Source organism: Vipera berus (assembly GCF_964194415.1).
Source record: "Vipera berus genome assembly, chromosome: 2".
In the NCBI taxonomy this organism is placed as follows: domain Eukaryota; kingdom Metazoa; phylum Chordata; class Lepidosauria; order Squamata; family Viperidae; genus Vipera; species Vipera berus.
Window position 1 is genome coordinate 268,706,653 of NC_138203.1, and position 15,655 is coordinate 268,722,307.

A 15,655-nucleotide genomic window follows, 5' to 3' on the forward strand; every position below is an offset into this window, starting at 1 on the left:
TACAGAATTCAAAATATCACATGGATAATAATAATAAGAATTGTACTCTAAACAATTGTGTGACTGCACAATGTATCATAATAATTAATAAAATAAAAAAGCAAATTATAGTGATTATTAATAAGTGAACTGTAATAATAATTCAAACAGACAAATACCTGCCACATAACACCCCAGTCTTTACAATGATCAATGACAAAAACTGAATAGTGTACTTTCCAGTGCCTGGAGAGAGCTGAACAGAAGAGAAAGAACTGAAGAAAATCACAAAATACAAAGACCTGCAAATAAAAGTAGAACAACAACAACAACAACCAAAAGTAGAACAACAACAATAAAAAAAGCAACAGGAATAGACACCTTGGGTGCCATCCCAAAACAACTGGAGCAGCAGTTCAACACCATTGGCATTGACGAAATTGCAAAAGGCAGCTTTATTTGGAACAGCTAGCATCCTGTGACAATATCTTTATCAGCATTAAACAGCAATGTCATCCATCATCTGCAGTGGCGGGATACAAATATGTGAACAACCAGTTCTCTGTGTGGATGCCACTTCCGGAAGTCCGTTCTGGACCTGGGCAACAAAAAATTTAGCCACCGGTTCTGCCGAAATGGTGCAAACTGGCTGAATCCCACCACTGATCATCTGCCTATCCCAGATCCCTGGGAATGACTCAATAGATGGATAAAAATTCCAAATCCAGACTAAACATTTGGCTAACTGTACAACCAAAGACAACAACAACAACAACAACAATCCATATTTTTAAAATGATCTTGGGGGAAATACACACACACACACACACACACACACACGTATATATGTATATATGCATATGTACATTTACATGTATATGTATGTATATGTCTCTCATTCCCTGCAGCTTCCCTTTATGGCCCAGTTCACATTCCTTTTGATAAGCCCCACCATCTGGTATTCTCTGGGTGTGCCGGATGTAGATGTGGTTGGATCTCTATGCTCTTTGTGGGTTGTTGTTTTTTTGACATTTTATCATGACTGTGTTTTAGAAAAAAAATAAATGTAACCTAATAGATAATACTGTGGATGGGAAAGAAGAACCTCCGCTGGATAGGAGCAAAGGACCAGTTTAGCCCAGTTATGTTGTTTTCACATAATGGTCCTCTGGAAGAATCTCCCCTCTGAAATGGATGCTGGTGTTCCAACTCCTAGGATGGCCACAGCTGTTCTGGCCACCCTCTTCCTACTTGTCCAGCTTAGTGATGCCAACAGTAAGAACTATTTGAATTTTGTTTGCCTTTTAATTTGGGAAAGATGCGGGCGGGGGGGGGGCGGAATCCATCAATTCAGATCTGTAAGAATTGGGGCTCCCATGAATTTATAAGTTTTGGAGTTAGAACTGCAGGCACCCAGAAACCAATGTTGGATAGAGGTGCTGGGACAGAAGACTGAGACATGTTCTCAGGGTATGAAGATTGGTTTGACTCACCATCTCCAGCTTAGTACCCTGATCCAAATGTTGAGGGCTTCATCTAAGAACTGGAATATATTTTCTCAGGAGCTGATGGACTTCTGGTGGGCTGGGGGCATTTAAAGAGAAGCTGGATGATCATTTGTCAGTTACGCTATAGTAATGTCTTTCTGCAGTGGGTAGGAGTCTGAGCTAGGTAATCCCCAAGATCCATTGAAAAAAAATCTATATGGTGATTCTGTTCATCTGCAGGATGCTGGGAAGTGTTCTCAAGTATATCTAGAGGGCATCTGATTGGAGGGGGCATCTGATTGGAGAGGCAGAAAGGATGGAAAAGTAGTAGAATACCTTTAGGAGGTTTCAAGTCAATTAACTTCTCCAAGGGAGAGCCACTAGCTACCAGCCATTGTAGGCAATACAAGTGAAGGCTTCTTGCTAGACTAATTGTGATCCTGTAACTGTGAGTAACAGTGAGAAGGAACTTGGAGTCCTAGTGGACAACCACTTAAATATGAGCTAGTAGTGTGTTGCGGCCGCCAAAAAAACCAACACAGTCCGAGACTGCATTAACAGAGGGATAGAATCAAGATCACATGAAGTGTTAGTACCACTTTATAATGGCTTAGTAAGACCACACTTATTGCATCCAGTTTTGGTTGCCATGACATATGCAAATGCATGCATGGCTATGGATATTTTGTATGAAAACATTATCACTAAATTGAGCAAGTATCCGGAGGCAGTGCAGATTATTGCGGGGGATTTTAATCACACAGATCTGAAGCTAGTATTCCCAAAATTTCATCAGCACATTAAGTGTGCAACGAGGGGAGGAAATACTCTCGGCAAGGTGTATACGAACATTAGACGGGCATATGAGGTTAAGCCTTTGGCACACCTTGGTGGATCGGATTATGTGTCCCTGCTTTTGACACCAGTATACACACCCCTTAGGAAACAAGTCCCGATACAAACACGGACTGTTATGGTGTGGTCTGAGGGAGCCCTTCAACAGCTGCAGGAATGTTTCCAGGAGACTGATTGACATGTGTTTGATCATCAAGACCTGGAGATTTATACATCAACAGTCTTGGACTACATTACATTCTGCACAGCAAATGTTACCGGCGAAAAGCATGTAAGGATGTATCCGAATAGGAAGCCCTGGATGACAGGGGAAGTTCAGCGATTGCTGAAGGCCAGGAACTCCGCTTTTAGAACTGGAGATTGGGTATTGTATGGTATAGAAAGGGCGAATTTGAAGAGGGGTATTTGGAAGGCAAAAGCTGTGTATAGAGGAAAAATTGAGGATCATCTGAGAAATCATGATACTAGACAAGTGTGGCAGGGGGTCCAGTACCTGACTGGCCACAAATCTAGTAGTCTATCAGTTGTAGAGAGCAGTGCTTCTCTGGTGGAGGAGCTGAATACCTTCTTTGCCCGATTTGAGGTGACACCAGCAGTGGCTCCGGCAGTGCTGCCAGAGTTATCGTCGTCGCTTCCTAAAGGAAATGTTGTTAGAGTGGAAGAGGGAGAAGTGAGGTGAAAAGAAAGGCCACGGGCCCTGATGGAGTGGCTGGTAGGGTGCTGAGAGTCTGCTTGGAACAACTGGCAGAAATCTTTATGAAGATTTTTAATCGGTCCCTGGCCCAAGCCACTGTTTCACCTTGTCTGAAATCCTCTACTATTATACCTCTGCCAAAAAAAATCTAATATAGATAGTTTGAACGATTTCCGTCCTGTGGCGCTTACACCTGTCATAATTAAATGCTTTGAAAAATTGGTGCGAAATTGTATTATGGCTTGTTTGCCTGTTGGATTTGACTCTTGTCAATTTGCATATAAGGGAAAGAGATCCACGGAGGATGTGGTGGCCATGGCCTTACATGCTGTCCTGACTCATTTGGAGAAACAAGGGAACTATGCGAGATTGCTATTTGTAGATTTTAGTTCTGCATTTAACACTATTCTTCCGCATAGACTGGTGCCCAAATTATTAGATCTGGGGCTCCCGCCATGCTTATGCAGGTGGATATTAGATTTTCTATCAAATCGTTCCCAACGGGTCAGGATGGGTTCTCACGTCTCTGTGGATCTTAGTATAAATACGGGGACGCCGCAGGTGTGTGTGTTGAGCCCGCTTTTGTACACGCTCTACACATATGACTGTTCCCTATTACCCCAGCAATAAGATCATTAAGTTTGCAGGCGACACAACGGTGGTTGGTCTGCTTACTCCTGGGGAAGGGGAGTCAGCTTATAGGAAGGAGGTTGAGTTGCTGACGGAGTGGTGTAGGGAAAATAATTTATTCCTCAATTTAAAAAAACCAAAAGAGATTATTGTGGACTTTAGGAAATGCAAATCGAACATTCATCCACTTATTATTGAAGGGAATTGTGTGGAGCAGGTCTTGGTGTTTCGATTTCTGGGAATGGAGTTAAGAGATGATCTGACATGGGGAGCAAACGCCAAAGTTGTGATGAAGAGAGCACAGCAGAGGTTATACTTCTTGAGAATTCTCAGGAAGCATAATCTCTCAAAGGACCTGTTGTTGGCATTCTACCACTGTACCATAGAGAGCGTGTTAACCTATGGTCTCTGTGTGTGGTTTGGGAGTTGTACAGTCAGGGAAAAAACAATGCTGTCTAGGGTCGTAAAGACTGTGGAGAGAATAATTGGGTGTACTCTTCCTACTTTAGATCAAATCTATGCCTCCAGGTGTTATAAGAAAGCTGTGGAGATTGTGCAGGATTGCACGCACCCCGGAAGTGATCTCTTTCAGCTTCTGCCTTCTAGAAGGAGGTATAGGGTCATAAAGACCAGGACCAGCTGCTTGAGAAATAGTTTTTATCCAAAAGCGGTTTTGGCTTTGAATGCAGCAGAATGCAGTTTCTGAGAGAACTTCTGTATTTAGTTTTTAGAGTGTTAGAGTGTTTCTAGGGGTTAAATGTGTATATGTGGGGTGGGTGGTATGTTGGTATGTATTTTGTTGGTTTTTGGGGGTTTTGTGGGGTTGATGTGGATTTTTCAATTTCATTGTTCTGTATGGGACAATGACAATAAAGATTATTGTATCGTATCATATAAAAAGATATTGAGACTCTAGAAAGAGTGCAGAGAAGAGCAACAAAGATGATTGGGGGACTGGAGGTTAAAACATATGAAGAACAGTTGCAGGATTTGGGTATGTCTAGTTTAATGAAGAGAAGGGTGAGGGGTGACATGATAGCAGTGTTTCAATATCAAAGGGGGTGACACAAAGAAGAGGGGGTCCACCTATTCTCCAAAGGACTTGAAAGCAGGACAAGAAGCAATGGATGGAAACTAATCAAGGAAAGAAGCAACTTAGAACTAAGGAGAAATTTCCTGACAGAACAATTAACCAGTGGAACGACTTGCCTTCAGAAGTTGTGGATGCTCCACCACTGGAGGTTTTTAAGAAAAGAATGGACAACCATTTGCCTGAAATGGTATAGGGCTTCCTGCTTGAGCAGGGGGTTGGACTAGATGACCTCCAAGGTCCCTTCCAACTTTGTTACTCTGTTATTCTGATCCTGTCAGTGAGCTATACCTCGTCTACCTGTCTTTTTGCTGTTTAACCCCTTCTTAAGTTTGGGGACTTAATGATGTCTTTTCTTCTCATAGATGTATATGCAGAGCAAGGCTCTTCCCCAGAGCTGCCCTGCCCGTGTCCATCTTGTTCTGGTACTGAGGAAATATCCTGGTATTGTGTCCAGCATGACAAAACCACTGTACTCTTCCGCAAACTCTCCAGTGGCCATATAAAGCGCTTCCCAGTTGCCTGGAGCCGGCTCGAGATGCTTCAGAACAACTCGCTTCGATTTCACCATGTGGGGGATAGTGACATGGGGCGTTACTGGTGCGACATGAACCATTTTTATGATCTCTTGGTGGTGACAAGTAAGTGAGATAGCATTTAAAAGACAGCAAAAATCTTGATAACACCTTTTAGGCCTGAGGTTCTTCTGAAACTAGTTAGGCCGCATGTACAGGTAGTGCTCAACTTACAGCAGTCCATTTAGTGACTGTTCAAAGTTAAAACAGCACTGAAAAATGTGACTTACGATCGTTTTTCATAGTTACAACCATTGCTGCACCCTTAGGGACATGTGATCAAAATTTGGAGGCTTGGCAACTGGCTCATACTTATGACCTTTGCTGTGTCCGGGGGGGGGTCACGTGATCCCCTTTTGCCACCTTCTGAAAAGCAAAGTCAACGGGGAAGCCAGATTCACTTAACAACCAGGTTACTAACTTATCAACTGCAGCGATTCACTTAACAACTGTGGCAAGAAAAGTCATAAAGTGGGGCAAAGCTCTATTGTGGTTGCAAGTCGAGGACCATCTGTATGACAGAATAACAGAGTTGGAAGGGACCTTTTCTAATGCAGCCCTCTGCTCAGGGTTTGGCAGATCTCCAAAAAGTGCTAGCCTTCAACATCATCTTCATGATTAATAACACCCTTAGAGTCGTAAGCTGAGGACTGCTTTATCTGTATCTCGTTACCCAGAGAAAAAGACCAAGAATCTGAAGTTAAGTGTGAATATCCCCGTAGGCTGAAGGGTTGATAAAATGCAACATTTCCAACAGACTCTTGTGATAATTTGGTGTTTTGTGACTGGCACCTACACTATGGCAGCTGTTTTATGAATAGGCAAGAGCTGTGGTGGCGCAGTGGTTAGAATGCAGTATTGCAGGTGACCTCTGAATTCCACTGACAGGAGTTCGATCCTGACCAGCTCAAGGTTGAATCAGCCATCCTTCCGAGCTCGGTAAAATGAGGACCCATATTGTTGAGAGCAATTTGCTGACTCCGTAAACTGCTTAGAGAGGGCTATAAAGCACTATGAAGCAGTATATAAATCTAAGTACTTTTGCTATCTATAGAAGACATATTTTTAATACAAATTTTATTGATTTTTAATATTTACATACACATATATTTGTGAAACATTATGGTGGTTGGGTAATTAAAATAAGAAATAACCATTTGTAAATAGTTCAGGTTACATGCCCTCTCTAATTCCCTTAGTGATTACATAGTCAAAATAAGCAGTTTAGTATATTTCTAGTTATAACCAAAGGGACGCGGTGGCTCAGTGGGTTAGGACGCTGAGCTTGTCGATCAGAAGGTCGGCAGTTTGGCGGGTCGAATCCCGAGTGCCGCGTAACAGAGTGAGCGCCTGTTACTCGTCCCAGCTTCTGCCCACCTAGCAGTTCGAAAGCACGTAAAAATGCAAGTAGAAAAATAGGGACCACTCCGGTGGGAAGGTAACAGCATTCCGTGCGCCTTTGGCGTCTAGTCATGCCAGCCACATGACCACGGAGACGTCCTCGGACAAACGCTGGCTCTTCGGCTATGAAACGGAGATGAGCACCGGCCCCTAGAGTCAGAAACGACTAGCACGCATGTGCGGGGGAACCTTTACCTTTACCTAGTTATAACCAAGTCAATCAACAAAATTCAAAATGTATTTTCACTAATACATATCAATATCCTGTTTTTAAGTTTTATCTAATTGCAATAGAATATTCTTGCATAGCCTATAGTATATAAAAAGAAAAAAGCTTAATTTTGGTTGACCCATATTTCCCTATTTCAATAAAGGATAATTCTTTTGTCTACAAAACTTATATTATTCATTACAAAACATTCATATTGGAAGACATATTTTTTGACTTCCAGCCATACATTCTCAGAATATCAAAAGTGGCACAAAAGATTGGAGATTTCTTCTGAATCTGTGTATCTACAACCATAATATCTTGAAAATTCCCAATCTTGTCTGCTCTCGGAAGCTAAGCAGGGTCAGGCCTGGTTAATACTCAGATGGGAGACTGCCTGGGAATACTGCGTGTTGTAGGCTTTTAATGAGAGCCGGTTTGCTCTAGTGATTGAAGCACCTTGTGAGAAACCAGGAGCCCCTGAGTTCCAGTCCTGCCACCTTAGGCATGAAAGCCATCTGGGTGACCTTGGGGCAGTCGCTCTTTCTCAGCCCAATCGACGTTACCTGGTTGTTGTGATGGGGAAAAATAGGAAGAGGAAGAAGTATTATGTATGTTCGCTGCCTTGAGTTATTTATAAAAATAATAAAGGCGGGTTAAAATCCAAACAAACTATCCAGTGCTGCAATTGTCTTCTCAGATTTCTTTTTTTTTTTGGAAAAGTTTTACAATACATTTTTTGAAAAACATAAACTCCCTCCCTCCCCCTCCCCTCCCCCTTACCCTCCCTTACCCTCCCCCCCCCCGACTTCCCAGAGCTGAATACAGGGTATAAAGTTTACAAAGTTAAACTAAAATATGCTAACAAACAAAAAAAAAACACCACATAAAATTCTATCGCACTTTAACTCCCCTTAAACATAACTAAATTAAATAATGAATAAACTAATAATACATCATATAAAACTAATACTTATTCAAATGCTAAATAAAACTTTTTAGTCCCATATTTATTCTGAATATATTCAATCCATCTTCTCCATTCCCAGTGCTTTTTTTTGTAAAAGAAAAAGGTGCCGGAACTCACACATGTCATACAACTCGCCTTGCCTACCCTACAAGGTTCCATCCAAAAAAGGTGCCGGAACTCCGTTCTGAGCGTTCTATGAGAAAAAAAGCCCTGTCCATTCCACAATGTATCTCTGTTGCGGTTGTTCTTTCAAATATGCTGAAATCTTTGCCATATCCACCAGGTTTGAAACTTTCAAAGTCCACTTTCAAAGTATTATGTATGTTCGCTGCCTTGAGTTATTTATAAAAATAATAAAGGCGGGTTAAAATCCAAACAAACTATCCAGTGCTGCAATTGTCTTCTCAGATTTCTTGTTGAACATTTCTCTTTTTTTATTGAAAAGTTTTACAATACATTTTTTTAACAAAACAAAACCCCTCCCAACCCCCTCCCCTCTCCCCAACCCTCCCCAACACCTCCCTCCCTTCCCCCTCCCCCCTCCCCGACTTCCCAGAGCTAAATATAGGGTATAAAAATACAAACAATCATAATCTACCTTATGCAAACAACAATAAGCTATTAAATCTATCGCACTTTAACTCTTATAAAATAACTACAAGCAATATAAATATCACATCAATACTTATTCAAATGCTAAATGAAACTTTTTAGTCCCATATTTATTCTGAATATAATTAATCCATTTTCCCCACTCCACAATATATCTCTGTTGCGAATGGTCTTTCAAGTACGCTGAAATCTTTGCCATTTCCGCCAGGTTGGAAACTTTTAAAGTCCATTCTTTGTTGAACATTTCTCTTCCAGGCAGTCAGCAAAGGCTGGAGCCCTACCAACCCAATAGCCTGTGCTACATCTTGAGCTGTTTTTCCCGATCCAAGGAATTCTACACGGATGTGATAACCTGGTGGGAAGGTGGAAAACAAATCCAGGATGCTGACCAGATGGGAAGACCCAGCGTATTTAAGGGGAAAAGGGCGTCTCAGCTCCACATTTGCTTGAAAAAAGAGGCTTGGGAGAAAACCAGGAAGAAGCACATCAAATGTCGCTTTGCTGAGAAGACCGAAATCACGTTCAAGTTGACGAGTAATCATCCTGATTACTGTACTTGTAGTACTTTGATGCCTTCTGTGCAAGGTAGGTTTCTCCTCCTGAACACATGTAGTCCTCGACTTACAACTGCTCATTTAATGACTGCTCAGAGTTAAAACAGAACTGGAAAAAAAGAGACTTATAACCACTTTTCATATTTATGTCCCTTGCAGCATCCCGGCAGTCGCGTGATCAAAATTTGGGTGCTTGCCAACTGGCATGTATACACAATGGTTGCAGCATCCCGGGATCCTGGGACTGCCAATAGCAACCTTCTTAGGGATCTTCTGACGACCAAAGTCAAATGGGGGAAGCCAGATTCACTTAACAATCACACAATTGATTTAACAACTTCAGTGATTTGCTTGAGAACTGTTATGTATCCAAGTGCAGGCACCTGCATATCAACAGCCACCAAGGGGCGTTGGCCTGGACGGTTTTGGCGGGAAACCCAGTTTCGGCGGGAAACCTAGGGCCAACCCCATTGGCTAGCCGCCTACCCTGCCGGGTATATAAGGAGGCCAGGTAGCCCTTGTTCTTCAGTACGAACCCCCACCCACCCACAATAAAGAGCTGAACTCGTACTCCCACTTAATATCTATCTTGCTTAGCATTGAAAATTTTGGACTCAGTTGCAATTGTAAGTCAAGGACTACCTGTATTTTAGAACATTTTAGCTTTTTTTTTTAAAGAGTTCATTGCTTCTACCACTAAAGTCTGGCTATACGTATTCTTTCTTTTCTGGTCCAACAGCGCCACCTATGTGAGAAGGAAAGGAACCCCCATGTTTTGCAGAAATAACTGGGGGAAAAAGTTTGTAGAACATACATAGAATGTAGTTCTTTCTGCAATTTTTATTGATCACGAATTAATTGTGCTTTATCTCTTTATTTGTTTTGTGGCTTATTATTTATGTTCAATGGTTTTTATACTGATCATTATTGTCATTCAAAATACAAAACAACATATTGACAGATCACTTAAATACAGTTAAAAATCCCATGATTAAATAAAACAATCTTTAAAGAAAAAAAAAACATAGAAGCCAAAAGCAAAGCAAAGGATAAAAAATTCAAAGAAGAAAGAAAGAAAGAAAGAAAGAAAGAAAGAAAGAAAGAAAGAAAGGAAGGAAGGAAGGAAGGAAGGAAGGAAGGAAGGAAGGAAGGAACCTTATATAGTACTGTATATTAAACTTATCAATGGTTATTGGTTTACTGATAAATCCATATAGATTATTAAAATACATAAAGTCCAAAATATTATAGTAAGATATTAGAAAATTTTCTGCCAAAGTAATACATATCCCAAAACAGCCTAAAGATTTCTCATCACACATTATTTTATTCCTGCAAATAAAAAAAACCCTTTTCTACTACATGTTGTTTTATGTTGATCCAACTTACTGATTGCCTCCAACCTGAGATATTTTATTTTTTATTATCTGATTGTTAAAATCCTCTTCCTTCCAGAGATTTATAAACTGTAATATAACTTCTTATATTTGTTCCTTTTACTTGTCCACTTGTTCCTGAATCTTTCTCAAAGGCTAAAAATGGGAATTCTATTAAGAATACCATCACACAGATAACAATGTTACATTTTGCATGTTGCCACTTTGGGGGGGGGGGGTGGGAGAAAGTCCAATTGTACTTCTCCGGGGTTGAGACAAGGAGTGCTGTGGTGTGTGTGTGTGTGTGTGTGTGTGTGTGTGTGTGTGTGTGTGCATGTGAACAGGGTGGGAAAATTGCAGAAAATGATAAGGAATTGTGCCCCTTTCTTTGAATCCCTCCATTCTATGCTTAGCAACCATTCAGAGTTACAGGGACTTATTATCCGGATCTGAAGAACAAAAGGTACCCCCCGCCCCATGGTCAAGTGACCACATTTGGGAGTCTGGCAACACGGCTGCAATTACAGCCATTTCAAGCATCCCATGGTCATGTGATTGTGGTTTACAATGGTTTTGCTGAAAACCAACACTCATGTGCAGTTTTCAGCAAAATTGTGTCCATAGCAAAAGAATGGATTCACACTTACAACTGCCATGTTATTTAGCAACTGGGCATCTGCATTTAAGAGCATGGTGATTTCGCTTAATGCTGCATGCTTAATGATTTTACAGATCAGTCACATAACCCTATTTTATGACCATTATGACTTATGACTATAATGGGCAGGCTCCCTTACAGTCGTAATTTGAGAACCATTTGTGATTGAGACATAAGTTCAAAATGGTATAGCTGCTGCTAAAAGATACACAAGATAAATAAATAGAAAAAGGGCTTGTCCCAAGGAATAATTGCAAAATTGGGTGGTGTTACCTATTGTATACGGTGAGATCATAGATGGGTATCTCTACTTTAGGATTAAGGAGATGATGGGATGGATAGAAAGCATATTTATATAATTTATAATTCTCGGGGGTGGGGGAAGTCCTGCCCAGTTCACCTCCTGGCTTTGTCCTGATATTTGAATTTTGAGCATCAGAAGGTAAGAACCTTATTCTGATGTTTCTTTCTTTTTATTATTATTATTTATTGCTTTATCATAGAAAATAAAATACAAAACAGTAAAACAAACAAAATGAAACAAAGCAAAAGCATACATTCAACCCTAAGAACAACAAAAAAGAAAAAAATAGTGTACAAAAAAGAGAGAATTTTTTTTTAACATTTAGCATCTAGGATCATATATGTGTGTGTGTGTGTGTGTGTGTGAGAGAGAGAGAGAGAGAGAGAGAGAGAGAGAGAGAGAGAGAGAGAGAGAGAGAGAGAGAGAGAGAGAGAGAGAGAGAGAGAGAGAGATCTTAAATATATAAACTATGATATGCTGTACTATTTGAACTTTTTCCTGCTGATGTCCTCTCTTTCTGCTTTCCCTAGATATAGGGACAGTGAAAGAAGATTTATTATCTCAATGCTCAGAAGTCAAAATAAACGGAGTGCCATGGATTCCACTGGTTGTTTGCATTATATTGCAATTTCTAATCATACTTACTCTGGTGATCTTGTGGAGGAGGAGCTGTAGGTAAGTTGAAATCATATGAATTAATGTCTTGGGAAGACATTATGATTAGTCGATCTGTAAATAATGATGGTGGCATAGAAAAATACAGTGAAAAGTATCAAAATAGCTAAAGTCTAGAAATCCAGCCATATGAGGAACAATTAGAGTCATCAGATGGGATGGGAGACAATGAATGAATGAACAAATGAACGAACAAACAAACAAATGACTGACTGACTGAATGAAGGAATGAATAATCTGGATATGTTTAACTTACAGAAGAAATGACCAGTAGAATATGTAATGTTTATTAAATATCTAGAAGGTTGCCCACCACAAAAGAGAGGACTGTTTTATTATTATTGCCCCATAAGGCAGGACTAAAATGAATGGTTGAAGCTACAGAAAGTAGATTCAGCTAAAAACTTGCACAATATGTGAGTTGACAGCCATTAAACTGGTCTGACTTTCATTGTTAAGCCTTCAGACGGGAGTTGGATGAGAAGTCCTTTAAGATACCTTCACTCTATGATTTTAGGGACTTGAAGTTCTTACCTGAATTCTGGATGGATGAACCTATGGAAATCTATAGATTGGATATGGACACAGTTTAGGACAGGGCTCTCCAGACTTGGCAACTTTAAGACTTGGAGACTTCAACTCCCAGAATTCCCCAGCCAGAAAATTTAAGGCCTTCAAGTCATAATCTCCCAATCTTCTGGTTTTCTTGTTCATTTCATGGAATAATTTAGTGGAACTGGCAATCTGAAACCCTCCCTCCCTTTTCACAAGGCTATGAAAACATTTATTTATAGAAATATTTATTTACTGCTTTTTAGCAAATCCTTTGCAGATTTTGGACAGTAGAGGGCCCTTGACGCAAATCTTCACTTTGGATTGTGCTAATTTTTGCAATCCCTTTTTTTTCCAGCCAGAAGTACGCAGACCATCTGAAGAAGCCAAGGAAAGGTGGGTGCGCTGAATTTTCTCAGCTTGCATGCCTCTCATTTTTGGCAGCCTAGATTCTGTTCAAAAGGGGACCAAGCTTGAAAAGGAGGACATAAGACTGGATAGAAAATCAAGATCAATGAATTTTAGAGAGCTGAGGAGAAAGGTTTCTTCAGTTAGAGTTGCTGTAAGGATGAAAGATGTGGGTGGACCTTACTGAGAAAGCTGGTTAGAACTATTCTTCCTAATTAGTTTGATAGTCTATATCAGGGGTCTTCAAACTTGGCCCGTTTATGACTTGTGGGCTTCAACTGCCAGAATTCCTCAGCCAGCATGCCTGGCTGAGGAATTCTGGGAGTTGAAGCCCACAAGTCACAAAAGGGCCAAGTTTGAAGACCCATGCCCTTTCCCCTCAGCATGGCTGGCTGAGGAATTCTGGGAGTTGAAGCCCACAAGTCACAAAAGGGCCAAGTTTGAAGACCCCTGGTCTATATTCAAAGAATTGGATTTCTATAGAGAAACATTTAACCATATCACCTGCTCCCTGCTGTATAGTATCCACATCCAAAGGAGTATGAGGGGATTAGGGGACTGGAGGCTAAAAAATATGAAGAATGGTTACAGGAACTGGGCGTGGCTAGTCTAGTGAAGAGAAAGACTAGGGATGACATGATAGCAGTCTTCCAATATTTGAGGGAGGAGGGGATCAACTTATTTTCCCCGGGGACACTGCGAGTGTCAAAGACATGAACCAGTTGCCAAGCGTCTGAATTTTGATCACGTGACTATGGGATGTTGCAACGGTCGTTAAGTGTGACAAACGGTCTTAAGACGCCTTTTTCAGTGGCCTTGTAACTTTGAACGGTCACTGAACGAAGTGTTGTAAGTCGAGGACTACCTGTATTTAATTACATATCTAACGTTCTCAGCCACGAGGATGCAGATGGCTTTTAGAAGCCCTTAGGAAAAGTGCGGTGTGTGTGTGTGTGTGTGTGAGAGAGAGAGAGAGAGAGAGACAGAGTGGGGGGGAAGAGAGAAATAAAGAAGAGCGAGAAATAAAGGAGGAAAGAGAGAGAAATAAATGGGGGAGAGAGAAATAAAGAGGGAAAGAGAAATAAAGGGGGAGAAAGAGAGAAATAAAGGGGGAGAAAGAGAGAAATAAAGGGGGGAGAGAAATAAAGAGGGAAAGAGAAATAAAGGGGGAGAAAGAGAGAAATAAAGGGGGAGAAAGAGAGAAATAAAGGGGGGAGAGAAATAAAGGGGGAGAAAGAGAGAAATAAAGAGGGAAAGAGAAATAAAGGGGGAGAAAGAGAAATAAAAGGGGGGAGAGAAATAAAGGGGGGAGAGAGAGAAATAAGGGGGGGAAAGAGAAATAAAGGGGGAAAAGAGAAATAAAGGGGGGGAAGAGAAAGGGGGGAGAGAAATAAAGGGGACAGAAAGAGAAAAATAAAGGGAGAGAGAAATAAAGGGGGAGAAAAAGAGAAATAAAGGGGGGAGAGAAAAATAAAGGGGAGAGAAATAAAGGGGGAGAGAGAGAAAGGGGGAGAAAAAGAAATAAAGGGGGAGAGAGAGAAATAAAGGGGGGAAAGAGAAATAAAGGGGACAGAAAGAGAGAAATAAAGGGAGAGAGAAATAAAGGGGGAGAAAAAGAGAAATAAAGGGGGGAGAGAAAAATAAAGGGGGAGAGAGAGAAAGGGGGAGAAAAAGAAATAAAGGGGGAGAGAGAGAAATAAAGGGGGGGAAAGAGAAATAAAGGGGGGGAAGAGAAAGGGGGGAGAGAAATAAAGGGGACAGAAAGAGAAAAATAAAGGGAGAGAGAAATAAAGGGGGAGAAAAAGAGAAATAAAGGGGGGAGAGAAAAATAAAGGGGGGAGAGAGAAATAAAGGGAGGAGAGAGAGAAACAAAGAGGGGAAAGAGAAATAAAGGGGGGAGAGAAATAAAGGGGACAGAAAGAGAGAAATAAAGGGAGAGAGAAATAAAGGAGGGGAGAGAGAAATAAAGAAAAGAAAAGAGAAATAAAGGGGAGAGAGAAATAAAGGAGGGAGAAAGAGAAGAAATAAAGGGGGGAGAAAGAGAATTAAAGGGGGGAGAGAGAAATAAGGGGGAGAGAGAAAAGGGGGGGGGAGAGAGAGAGAGAAGTGAGGGGAGAGAGAGATCTTTAAGACTTTGAGCAAAAGGAAGAAAAAAAAACCTGGCAAAAGACGCAAACATCTATTGAATCATTGGTTCCCTTAGAAAATCCCCTATTTTTGTTGTTGTTAGTTGCGAAGTCGTGTCCGACCCATCGCGACCCTATGGACAATGTTCCTCCAGGCCTTCCTGTCCTCTACCATCTTCTGGAGTCTATCTAAGCCCTATTTTAGGGAAGCAGAATTTTGGAACAACACGGTAATTTTTAACTTCCTTCTGCAAAGGGGCTGACTCATTCTGCTGCCTCTGTTAATTACAGATGTTCCCCTGTCTGAATACACGTCGGAGATCTACGAGAATATCTGACCTGGACTACTGCGGTGACTAACGAAATATTTCGGTTCTCACCGAGTCGAGCAACCTTGGACCAAACCCAGCAACTCTTGGCCAATGTTACATTTTCCAAGAACTAAGATTTTCCAGGCTTTGGTGTGTGCTTTTTTTTTTAAAAAAAAAATCCTGCCAG

General features: G+C 41.0%; 1 protein-coding gene across 1 annotated transcript; it reads left to right on the plus strand.

Annotated features, from left to right (window-relative positions):
* The first annotated feature begins 1,111 nt into the window (after nucleotides 1–1,111).
* LOC308663364 (uncharacterized protein) lies at nucleotides 1,112–15,632 on the plus strand. The gene is made up of 6 exons (XM_081319714.1): nucleotides 1,112–1,254; nucleotides 5,101–5,376; nucleotides 8,760–9,089; nucleotides 11,927–12,071; nucleotides 12,982–13,019; nucleotides 15,449–15,632. Exons 1-6 carry the CDS (start codon nucleotides 1,140–1,142, stop codon nucleotides 15,493–15,495), a joined length of 951 nt encoding a protein of 316 aa, XP_081175840.1. The 5' UTR covers nucleotides 1,112–1,139; the 3' UTR covers nucleotides 15,496–15,632.
* The last annotated feature ends 23 nt before the right edge of the window (nucleotides 15,633–15,655 follow it).